The sequence below is a fragment of the Lissotriton vulgaris genome, chromosome 3_1, assembly GCF_964263255.1.
Source record: "Lissotriton vulgaris chromosome 3_1, aLisVul1.2, whole genome shotgun sequence".
In the NCBI taxonomy this organism is placed as follows: domain Eukaryota; kingdom Metazoa; phylum Chordata; class Amphibia; order Caudata; family Salamandridae; genus Lissotriton; species Lissotriton vulgaris.
Window position 1 is genome coordinate 1,541,999,177 of NC_141689.1, and position 13,224 is coordinate 1,542,012,400.

The following is a 13,224-nucleotide window of genomic DNA, read 5'->3' on the forward strand; positions in this document are numbered from 1 at the left end:
TATATGGGGAGTGCCGAGGCCGACAAAGTTTAGTGAAATTGAACATCCTATACTGCTTGACTATCTGTATGAATTGACGGCTAATTTGCGTGTCTTACACCAACAGGTTCACGAAACACTGCCACAAGCATCTGAAGATCCCGGACACGCAATTGATCCTGGATCCTGGATTTTCGTGCGGAACTTTCAACGAACAAAGAATAATCAGCCTCGCTGGACTGGACCATTCCAGGTCCTGTTGGCGACTCGGACTGCAGTGAAAGTGCACGGTAAAAAGAACTGGATCCACGGCGTACATTGTAAGACGGCTCCTTTGCCAATGCCGTACGACCAGTGGGTCCAGGAAGGTATTGCTGATTCAGAGACTGAGACCGTGCCCCGTTTTGTGTAGTTCAGTGATGCACATTTAATTGGGACGAGTTCTGAGCGTGAAAGCGACAACATTTTGCAAGAAGCTGTGCCTCCACCAGTTCGACTGGACACTTCTGAACCCAAACTATTGTTTCGTGATCAGACATTGCCTGGTAAAGGCCGCTATAATTTACGACGAGAGTCGTTGGACTAATAAATTGATACTTCTTTTGCTATTTTGGAAACTTTGCTCTCTCCTCCGAGAGACTGTTTTGATCGATTTTTGTTTTTCGAACCCCCATCTGGGTTCAGCTGTAGGGTCGCGGTATAAAGACTCAGAGCGTACGGCCGTGTAGACACAAGGTCGACGGTTCTGGTTTGTTCTAGGGCGTTCCCTGGAACATTTGGAGGTACACTGAGCGAAGAGAACCAACTGCCGCGAACAGCACGGTTAGAGGATGGAGTTCTTCGAGATGGAGAGAGTTGTTGAAGTAATGAACCTTAAGACAAAGTTATGTAAAATAATGAGTAGAAAATGTTTTCTGATAATATGTCTTTTGATGCTACTTAGCATGTTGATGTTTTTGATGGGATATGTTATATTCTCTTTTCAAGTGACGTTTGCGCCCACTACACAACCCATGCCTTTTCCTACTGTTTCTTCGCATTCTTTTCACCCTTTGTCTGAACATGAGTCTATTAGAAGATTGGAATTTGCTAATAACTCTTTTATTCAACTTTTGCACAAACAGTTAGTAGTGAACACCACTAATTGTTGGGTGTGTGGCCTTATGCCTCATTCTACTGATAAAGGTATTCCTTACCTGGTCCTGCCATTCTGTTATAATGGTTCTGAGTGGGCATACAGAACTATGTTCATCTATGCTCGTGAAGTTTATCCCTTCACCGGCATTGTTGCCATGCAGGGAGCCATTCCCTCTTTTTCTTTGCTGCCAAGGTTTTGTTGCTAGGGATTGGAGCTCTTCTGTGGACATTTTGGAGCACGCCTACGCCGTGTGCCATCTGGTGCGACTTAGCCTACTTCCCACCTTTGGCTTTGATGTTTTGTGAATTGTTTGTGCATTTTAACATATTATAACGTTATTGTGACTTTTTTCACTGGCATTAGACATTTAGCAATTTACAGTATTTCATATTTATTGCTTATTTCAGGTTGTGCACGTCCAAAAACCGTGTTGTGTATTTTCAAGACATGTCATGTCATATACACTTTGCTATTTAATAGTCTAATTTTGCGGTTACCTCGCTTTGTGCACAATATGTGTACCTCCATACGGGGGAGGGGGTTTGTCCTGTTTGTTACAGGGCACGTTGTTTTCTTTTGCATATATATTTCTGTCCTCATATTCTCCCTGTCACTACAGTGGACAACAACAGGCTCTCACCCCGGGTGGTTGTTTTTTTTGTTGTGTTTTTACCTCTTCATGGGGTGTTTCACGTGGGTTGTCTTTCAGCTACTATTGTGCACAACATTGACCTCTCCACGAGGTATGTGTCTTTTGTTACACTGCACAATGTTTTTACCTCTTCACAGGATGTTTCACGTGGGTTGTATTCCCGCTACTCTAGTGCACAACATTGACCTCTTCAGGAGGTTTGTCTCTTGTTTTAGTGCACACCTTTACCTCAAGGTTCACACGTTGCGAGGATGGTGTCCCGCATTCCCAATCCTCAATTACATGAGGTGTTACGTGGACTGTTGTCTCACATTCACAATGCACAATCTCTTGACCTCTTCGGAGGTGTGTTTGTTGGGTCTTTCCCTATCATCCTGTGCATAACATATGACCTCCAGTCGAGGTGCGTCTTTACACTGACATGACATTACATGACTTATACTTCACTACAGTGCATGTTCTTACCTTACATTAGGTGCCAAGTGTGGGTTATGTTTTTTGATTGTAACAGTGCACATTGCTTTACCTCCACTCGAGGTTGCCCTTGCACAATCAAATGTTTACCCTTGGTGGGTGTATGGTTTCAGTCACCATAGTGCCTGGGTTACGTTACACTGGACGTTTGTTTTTTATTGCTTCTTGCTTCATTTTCAACACTATAGCCGAGTGGTGTTCTCTATTTTTGATTCTTTTTTCTAAATTTTATGGAGAAGTATAAGTGTATTCCTCTTCTTCTTTGTCATCTTGTTTCCTCCTGATGTGGGTTGCCCTCTCGCATACTTACCTGGCCAGTGGGTGTGCAGAGGGTAGTCATTGATGGTTTCTCTTTCTCTTTCTATTCTTTATTTCTTTTTCTCATTTATAAAAAGGAGGATGGAAAACAGGTTATGTTTATCTGTTTCTTGGTTGTATTCTTTCTCTCTACCTTGTTGTGTAGCATTTTAGGATCCAAGCGTAATTTACTGTTTCATGCCCTTATATAGGTATAATTCACATTGCCCTTATATAGACATAGAAATCATACCCATATTTAGACATGACCCATCCAGTCCAAATACAGGCATGGCTACCTCCATTAGTTCCAAAAAGCCACAACGATTTCTTGGAAAACTTAGCTTCAGCGGGCAGAGACATCCCCTTACTTGAATATTGATTTGTCCTAGAAATCATGGAGTTTTCAAAGAACTACCATTCCCTTGGGGTTCTTTGGTGACGTTATTATGTCCGACTTTACTTCAAACTAGGCACCTTCAAGGTATAAATATGCCTACACTTGCCCTGGAAAACACACGGTGGTTCGGAGCAGCTTGACTATCTACTTGCCCAACGCAGCTCACTACAGCAAGTGCAGAAGGAAGCCGACCCTACTACTGACATACTGAGAGAGAAGCTGTCCTTTCTCTCGCTGAGAATCCAGCTCTAGTGTTTCCAAGCTCCCCTCGCAGGGTGTTGGGAAATCGAGTCCCGAGACAGAGATACCAGACCTCCGATATTCTAAAACAAAGGTACGAAGCTGATTAGACCCTAAGAGAAATCTTGGTTAGATTTTTGGCTAAGAAAAACTAAACCTATGCTACACCTCACTTACTTCTTCCCTCGTACTAGACTTAGGTTAGGTACATTGGGGTAGGCGTATTTTAGAAGCACCAGTTGAGTACTTTTAGCCTTTGTTATTTATGTATTTATTTAGCTATGGTCTTGAAACCATACAATGCTTTTACAGTATTATCTTATAATACTCTTCTTACTGTACGCATTATACTTTGCAACCAGTATTACGATTGTAGCAGTTCAGTTTACTTGCATGAGAAAGAAGACTGTTCAATAAACACCTTTTATTCAAAACGCCCGTCTCTCTATTTCTCTGCACCTCTGATGAAAGGAAGCATGCACGATTGACTGAGTAAAATATCTATCTATGGTTTCCACGACTCTGAAGATCAGTTTTATTCTTGTTGAAACAAAGTTGTCATGTTTATGCAGTTGTCAGAAACTAATCCCTTCTTGTTTTTTCGAGAAAGTTTCTAGTGACCTCTGAGCTATCTGGAACTCACAATTAAGTATAATATATTCAATAGAGATGTAGTAGACATAAGTCCTACGTCAAATCTATAGGATATGTTATTCCAATGTGCAGAGCCTATTGGGAATATAGGAACTAAACTATATGGCGCCCAAAGTTTGGTAAGGCACTAATTTAACGCTAGATACTAGAGTAACTCAGTCGTGTTTTTCACAGAGACTCCTTTTTCCCGTAAAATACTCCAATAGACGTCTGGAGTGGGTAAAAGGACACAATATCCGCCATTACTGAGTAGGACAAAAATCCTATGTATTAGTTTTTGGTTTGTTCAACGTTGAAGGATACAGTGTTCCAAAATATTGTGCACCTTATCTTTGTTTCCTTGAAATTTGCTATGCAAACTTTCATTTAACAATGTCGCTTGACGGCAATAACGCAACCGGTGGAGCAGCAGCAACTGCAAACCAACCAGTTTTAGACGTTACAGGTCTCCAACAAAATGACCCGAATGCTATAATCATCCCGGAAAACTTAAGGAAAACTATAAAGCTTATAACAAATGGCCTATCACCAAGAGGTGGTAGGGTAGTTTTTGTCATAGAGGCACAAAAATATCGGCAGACAGAGGTGTTCTATTCAGGGATAGTCTTCCCAGCAAATGCAGTATCGCATGTATTTCACTTCTACAAAGTAAAGGATAATCCACTGGAATACGCTCCTTTCGAGGACATTGAAATTCCACTAACTTACCAAGAGCATCAGCTCTGGTTTAAAGGCGCCCTACAACAACAAAATCACGTTACCAGGCTCGGTCCATTAGGTAGACCAGGAGCAACATGGCCGGTACTAGCCAGCTATGACCACACCCTGACATTGAAGAAATGTCAGGTGCGGAACTATTATTTCAATTAAAACAACTAATTAAAATACATAGATAATTGGTTCAATATGTCATGCGGACTCTAACAGTCCAACCTCCTATAAGGATTCCACAACAAACCCCTCACCAGGGGAACACTAGTAAAATCACACCACAGACTATACAATCAGTCATTGGTAAATTGCTCACAAAAAGGGAACAAATTCCATTCTGGATAGCTCAAAAAATGACTCAAATCGAGGCGGTATTTCCTGACAGTACACCTCATGAGAAACACAGAATCTAAACAATCTGTTTACCAATTGGGATCGCGCCACACCTGGAAGACTGTGACACTTGGGGTACAGTCTTTGCTGCAATTTACACAAAAACACATGGTGTTCTGTCTATGGCGGTTATACCAGACGTCCCGAAACAGATTCAAAATGAATACGGGGCAGAGCCTGCTTTAAATCTGGGTATGAAATTACTGAAAGATTTCAAACAGGTCTCAGCTATAATATTAGCTAATATTAAAGGTGAAGCAGCATCCGTGGCGATCCGCCAAAAAATAAGGGAAATTGATATAAGAGAGCAACCATATGAACTGGCCAGAATAATTGAAAAATCATACGAAGAACTAGGTAGAGATAGTTTGGGTGGGAAACCAGTAAAACCCCAACTAACATAAAATCCTGAAAAGGTCTTTATTAAAAATACTCTCACTACTCCTAAAAAGAAGTGGGAAAATACTAAACAAACTTCTAATGAGAAGCGTTCTCAGTCCCGAGGAAGGTCTCCCCAAAAGGAGCACTATGAAAAGAGGTATAACCTCAGGAACAGGGATAATTTGAGAAAACCTGATAGATATCAAGATACTGATACACGTTCCTCTCGTACCTTTCAGACTTCCTCACAGAAATCGGAAAGAGGAGGACGGTCAGAACACACAAGGAAGAACGCGCAAAAAGTCAGAAGAAGATCAACACGTTCCAACAAATAAGAAAACCCAATTCACCAAAAAGAAGGTGGCAGGTCTAAAGATCAGACATGCCGAGGATCTTGAGGACACAACTCAAGAACGGGGAGTGGGCCCAGACAATGCTGGACAGCGCAGCAGAAGTCACCATAGCTCCCAAGATCTTGAAGGATCAGCTGGAGACAGTGGACTTGAATGAGTACATTCAAGTTGAAACATGTGATACCAGGGTTATATGAAGTAACTTTCCGGATGGAGTGGGACATAACTAGGAAAATAAGAGCACTCTTTTGTGAGAAGCTCTCTAAGGGTTATGACATTCTTCTAGCTGCAAAAGACTGGCCACCTTGTCAGTGAGTGCTCACATGGCGAAGACATCATTATGCCAGCTTTCTCCAATCACATTCCAATTCACATAAAATACATCTATGCCAGAAAATGGGCTGTAGCCCAGGCTCCAGCATTATATAAAAATCATGTGGGATGGGATGAGTATTCCCCTCACCACAAAATCCAATTAATAACTCAACCAACTGCACAGAGGCAGAATCCAGTTAAGCAAGAAGCTAAAAAACAGGTCAAGGAGATCTTAGATCAACTTGAATACCAAGGGGTGATTGAAACAATCCTTTGTTTCCTGTCTCCAAACCAGACAATACATATCGTCTAGTTTTGGACTACAGACATTTAAACTCTTGTTGCAAAACCTTTGCAGTACAAAATGCACACAGTGCAGCACTAATGAATAACATTGTGCGTAAAAAATATAAAACCACACTAGATATTTCTAACGTTTTTTTCTGTCAAAACATTGCACCTGAAGCAGGAACTTGACCGCTTTCTCAAATATGGGGACACAGCGTCAATTCTGTTATCTCCCCAGGGATTCAAGAATAGTTCAGGGTTATTTTCAGCCAGAGTAACAGAGTTACTACAAACGTATGATGACGAGGCATTATCTTATGTCAATGACATCTATCTAACAGACAATGATTTGGACAGGCACTTGAACAGAGTGAATACTATTATACTTGCATTTGCTTCTGAAGGGTACAAATTGAATTTTAAGAAATCAAGAATTGCCCACCTTAATGTCCTTTTTCTAGGATACGAGTTATCAAGTGAAGGCAAAAGCCGGACAGCCAACTTTCTAGAAAAGTGTGCGCTGCTCCATCCTCCAAAAACGCTGAAAAACTTACAGTCAATTCTAAGTTTCCTGAATTTCAGGAGAACATACATTCTAAACTACGCAGAAAGGGTTAATGAATTAATCAATCCTGATTTCAAAACTTCTAATTGGACTCAAAAACACACAGAAATTTTGCATTCAGTGCAAACAGACATGTTAGCAACATCATATTTACAGACACGTGTAAACGTATGCAACCTTGTAATCAGAATAATCCCAGGATGATGCGGATTCAAGTACTTAACTTTTAATGAAGGTTAAAAAGTACCAATTGTTTACAAATCGCACTTGTACACACAAGCTGAAATGAAATTCACTTCAACAGAAAAAATTCTTACAGCGGTTCAAACTACAGTAGCAAAAGAGAGAGCTCTCGCACAGGGTAAACGATAATGGTCGTTACTCCTGTACCTGCCTTAGAAGCAGTGACTAAAGCAAGCATTCCGAATGCTAAGGCTTTACATCCAAGATGGATACAATGGGTTAACTATTTCACTGCAACAGTTGTTGAATATGTTTTTGCCCCCTATTTGAAAACTCAAGAATTTCTACACTACGAACAAGAATGTCCACTGCCAACTAAAATTCTGCCTCTAGAACAGTACGAATGTATAATTTATACAGACAGATCAGCACAACCCGCAATTGGGGTTAAACAAGCTTATAGTGTTGCGTGCGCGATTGTTAAATGTCGCTGGCGCAATGGTAAATTCTGACCTATTGTCACAAAAACACAATCTCTCGGAGACTGTACAGGTCAGCGAGCTGAACTACAAGCTTTCATGATGGCGCTTGAAAATACTGATCGCGAATTCCCCACATTCATAGTGTGCGATTCGTATTACTGGGTACAATCTTACAATGAATACTTGCAGAACTGGGTTTAAAACGGTTTCAAAGATGCAAAATGTGGCACAATCAAGCATTAGTTGCTTTGGGAACAAGTAGTTCAATTACAGAAAGAACTACAAAAGACTCATGTGATCCATACACTGAGTCATCAGCGTGATGGCGTTCACGTTGAAGGGAATTCATTGGCTGATGAATCCGTGAAGGCAGCTGTGCAAACGGCTTCCGTAGCTGCAATCACTCATTCGAAAACAAAAATAGACAGCAAAATAATTCAAGCTGTCGCCGCTTCCAGCAAAGACAGTGGTAAAACGTTACCAAAAGGTTTACCACTCAAGTACTCAAATATAACTGATGTAAATAATGTTCCTTTTGCTCAAATCCTTGGAGTGGGGGATAGAGTAATTCCAAACATGGAACATAGATTAGGACTGATCTTAGCAGCACATGAAGGGCTTGCCTCTGCACATACAGTTGTTTCTGCTACAGTGTGTTTATTAAAACAAAGATACTGGTGGCTGCGCATGAGAAAACAGACCAGAAATGTGAAATCTGCCTGAAAATGAAGGTTTCAACAGTGAAACGCCCGGCGCAGACGCCCCTTTTAATTTCAGATAACCCATTAGCATGTGTTTACCTGGACCACTGTGGTCCCTTACAGAGGGATGGTAACTATAAATATATCATGGTCGCAGTGGATTCATGCTCTAGATTCATTTGGATGTGGCCTCAGCGCTTGGCTGACACCTGAACTGTTGTAAAAAATTTGTGAGTCTTTATCGGCACATACGCAGTCGGCACGCTACATTCTGAACAGGGTCCTGCGTTTAGCTCTCGAGCTTACAAGAAGGCCGTGGCCAATCTGGGCGTTGCATTGCGGTATTCAAGCCCATTACATCCTGAGGGAAATTCTGTAGAGGAAAGAAAAAAACGGGTCATAAAGCAATCTATAAAAGCTAGGGTAGTAGGCTTGGGTGACGGGTGGGTCAAACATCTAATAACTGTCTAACGTAGTTTAAAGAATCTGCCAAGAAATTCTCTGGGTGGAATCACTCCATATGAAATTCGTTTTTGGTACTAGAATTCTTGTCCAGGATCTCGATCGTCACACTTCAGTGGTGGAACAAAAACCCTTTGATATCAAAGACCGTTTGGCTGTTTTGCAGGACTTAAATGAGAAAAGGAAAAATCAAAGCAACACAATACAGAAGCCAACGACTACTGAAGGAGAACCACCCATCCCATCAAGGCCTGTCTTGATACCAAAGATTGGGGATCTAGTCAGAGAAAAGATCGCGGATAAGAAGGCATTTGGGCCTTCTTACAGAAAACCAGTACCTGTGCTAGCAATCCACGTATCAAGAACAGTGTTACTGCCGCCCCTTGCTGGAAGAAAAGAGAACAGGTTTGTATCAATCAACGTGGTCAAACCACATCATATGGCCGATAATAAGTAGTAGGCCCAACTAACTACAAAGATGTAGCAGAAGACCAAATCTTGCTACTATACAAGATTTTCAGAATGAGTGACTAATAACATTCGAAGACTCTGCAGCACAAAACAAAGGACTAAGCAATGGAACTTGTACCTCTTGAGACCCAACAGTTCGTCAAGCCATTCCTGTCTACCATGATGTAGCATCTAAATATACTAACATGACAAAGGGTCCGGTAGCTCCAGTGATTTCAATAAATCTTGATGCAATTCCAACAATTGACAGAACTGCCTCTGGCTATTTCATCAACTTTGATACGTTTTCTGAGGATCCCAGTGAACCTGAAACGACACCAGTAAATAAAACATTTAAAGAACAAGTAACAGAACTTTTTCGACAACTTGAAAAAACGTATCTGGTTTCACCTTGGGTTGAACTTTTGGATTGTGCTTGGCGTACTTTTCCTCCTACTTTGACTAATCATGGTATTAACTTTGGGAATGCTGATAAATGGAAGATATAGTAAAATGGACACAGCAAGTAAGAACATCAACTTGCTCCTAAAGCCACACAAATCATCTCATCGTGAACAAAGACACTTGACATCAGTGAACATCACAGCCATTCCTATACCTGGTGGTATAGCATGGGACAGAACTGATTATGACATCTGTGGTCCTGCAGAGCTGTTGAAGGTTCCACATCAATTTAAGGTTTCCTTGAGTGACTTTGTTTCACCCAGCACGCTTTCTGATGATTGGGACTTTGAGATTGTTAATAATATGATGTCAGATTTAGAGATGTCTGCAAAATTTACAAAACATGAAAACTTAGAAGGTTTATCAGATTATGCACAAATGTATTGTTATATTCACTATGGTAATCATTATTTGCACAAATCTGCAAACCCTAGAAAGGTTTATATTTTCAATCAATGGGAACATTGTCCAACGCCACCAAAGGGTGGCTCAAAAACATTCTATGATAAATTTCCATACTTCCCAGGTTTTAATGTCACAAATCCGGAAACATTTTACTTTAGAAATGCTAAAAAGACAGGAATGTAAAGTATGTTAACCAATACAAAGCACATTTATTCAGCAGACTTATATGCCCAGCTGTCCTCATTAGGCTTCGACTTTTGGAGTGACAACATAGAAACAAAAACTGTCTGGGGCTCAAAAGACTGGCAAGTGCAGGGAATAGAAGCCTTATTTTGAGCCTGCATTATCCCTGAACAAATAATGTTTTTAAACGACACTGTGCAACAGACATCCTGTCTTGGCCTGGACAAGATAAAAGATTTGAACAAACCGTCCATACCTACACCTGATAGTAAAAACACTTCAGAGGGAGGGGTCGTCGTAAAAACAATTGTACTTAAAAAACAGAACTGATCTTGATTGGAAAAAAAGGTTAATCTGGCCCACAGACACGAATAACTGTCAAGATAGATTCCTGAACCAGAAACAAGGATTTACAGTAACTAGGCCAGATCCAAGATATGTCCAGAGACAACATCCAGGGATAGTAACGACATACAGTGCAGGAAAACTATGCCTTCAGTGGCTACAAAAATCTACACTTACAGAGGTTAAACAACACTTATCTTTACTTAAAGATGGCGTTGATTGAGGCACTTCTTACTAGGTCCTGCAAAACGACGTCATAAACGTTTCATATACGCAGGTATATATGCCATTAAAATGAAGCTTGGAAAGCGACACAGGCAGAGACTGCAGAAAGAATACGAGAAATGTATCGTATTAATTTAGAGAAAGCATTCTCTGTATTGACAATGGGTTAACGACCCTGTCATCCAGAATTTATTCTTTGGACAGCATAGTATCCTCTGCCACAGACATAATGGAACAGGACTTGCTCATGCTACAGCATGGACAGTCGCAATTACGTTCCATAATGCTTTTAGGCTGGACGTTGCAAAATCTTCGTTCTGGATATGTGCCATGGCGTCTAATCAACACCACGTCATTGTTTTCTGTATTTAACCTTACAGATAAACAAATCACTTTGGCACAAAGAGGAGCGGACTATACGGTGCTGAGCATTGAAAAAGTGGTAAGATTACCATTATCTGTTTCAGAAAAACCAGCAACAGAATGGAAAGTACACGGGATAATCACTCTGCCTGTCACAATTTTCAATTTTCAATAGTGTTTGAAACATATACCAGTGGCCTTGTATGAAAGGTTGGGTAAGGAATACATAAAGTCAACCTGGGAATTATCATACACACACAAATGTTAGAGTCGGGGAAAAGAAGTATTTCTTAGTGGTACACAATGTAAGAGCGCACTAAGATGTACACTTTTATGCCAGGGTATTAATTTACATGGAGCCTGTGAAGGTTCTTCGAACAACATATCCTGCCACCTGCAAGGTTCACCAGCAGCAGTTATAGATCCAATTTTTAGGCAGCTTTCTAATGGGAGCTATATAATGTTGAATGATCACAGCTGGAATGATGCCAGGAATATCCTATCTCGTAACTGTGTCAGCCAGGGTCACTTGTTGTATGCAAGTATTGTTTCCTAAAGTTAAGACAGACGGGAAGTCGCTGTTATGGCCTTCACTGAACATCTCTTCTATTCAAATTGATACTTTAAGCAAAATGAAAGTCATTCTTTTACAAAAAACTGTGCCACTGACCTCGTCCAAAGAGACGTATGAACTACAAGTTGCAAGGTCCTCTGCAGAGATACATGCCCTTTCATCCACAAACTGTCCAATACATTTCGTAGAAATATTAGGTCGTATCTTAAACATGTCTGATTCCAGTGGTATTGTACATGTATTTAAGACAGTTTTTTCGGGACTGTTAGCACCATTTGACGCAGTCCTCAGAATTTTTCCAAACTTTGTGCACTCTGTGTTCGGCGGCCTACCTCTCAATTTGGGACGTGTAGCAGGATTACTATACTTCTTCCATATGCTCCGATAGGACAAGTCCGGTCAGCAATGACGCCCAGATTACCATCGAGACCACTCTCCTGGCAATGAAGTGTTGTGAGCGCATGATACAGATTCTAGGCCTGGCTTGTCTAAGAGACCTGAATACCACGTGGTTCCTATCATTCCGACCAATCTGGCAAGATTGCATCTTACCTGTTCTACGATGCCTGCTCTGTGGAGAAGAATGCGCGTTGGAAGTCTGTCTAACACTTCCATCAGCGCTGCCAAGGGATGTTGATCCTTTGCTTGGTTCAGTAATGACCCATGTATCATGTTGCCCCCAGCGGCTACCAATCCTGATGACGGCATTCATTGAGATCTCACAGGCGCAATCAACTAACGGTGAGATACGTGGATCGACAGGCACGCAGGTACGATCTCCATCTCTGACGAACATTACTAATGCGGCTAGCGCTGGCGGCGATGCTTCACATTTTTGTGCTATCGGTTTACTAACTTAATGAAGTGGTCCAACTTTCACCTACTGTGGTAGACGATTTTTTTGCCAGCTTAGAAGATTTAATGTTTTCTCCAAACAACGAGAATGACTTTTGAAGTTAGCACACAGCGTTCTATGGGACTCTGTATTCGACCTTGACTTTTCAAAACAAAAATTCCAACTTTAAGAACTTTATTTTTCCTGCGATTTGACTTTTTCCAAAATTGTTTTTTTTTTTGGCACAAAGTAATCTGCTTAAAGTAGGACTATTCTTAGAGAACAATATTTCTTTGAAACACTTCCAAGAGACAATATTTGACCTTGTCCTAAACCTAAATAGTTTATATATTCTGTCATGGAATGGTATCGACTTCTCTTCTGTATTTAAGAGCCATTTCATAAATGTTATTTCATGACTCATTCTGATAAGCATTTTTCATGACACACTACATGCTTTGAATGAAAATATTGCTTTTTTAAATGCGTACAGCACAAATGCTCATCTTTCGTTTACAACCATTTCAAATGCATTTTATGTATTTTGCGAGGGGTGTTTACACATCATGCTTTAGATATGTTTATAAAATGCTTAGAATTTAGTAATATTGAACATAATAAAGTGGAGTGGGTGTTAGGTAGCATTTTAGGATCAAAGCGTAATTTACCGTTTCATGCCATTATATAGGTATAATTCACATTGCCCATACA

The 13,224-nt window shown here is 40.7% G+C and overlaps 1 protein-coding gene across 1 annotated transcript in view; it reads right to left on the minus strand.

The window, feature by feature from the left end:
- Nucleotides 1-12,350, minus strand: part of LOC147728154 (cis-aconitate decarboxylase-like) — a 32,680-nt gene extending 20,330 nt beyond the window's left edge. The window contains exon 1 of the mRNA XM_086963741.1: nucleotides 12,231-12,350. Within this exon, the coding sequence (XP_086819867.1) occupies nucleotides 12,231-12,350 (120 nt within the window). The remainder of the gene's footprint in view (nucleotides 1-12,230) is intronic.
- Between the last annotated feature and the right edge of the window lie 874 nt (nucleotides 12,351-13,224).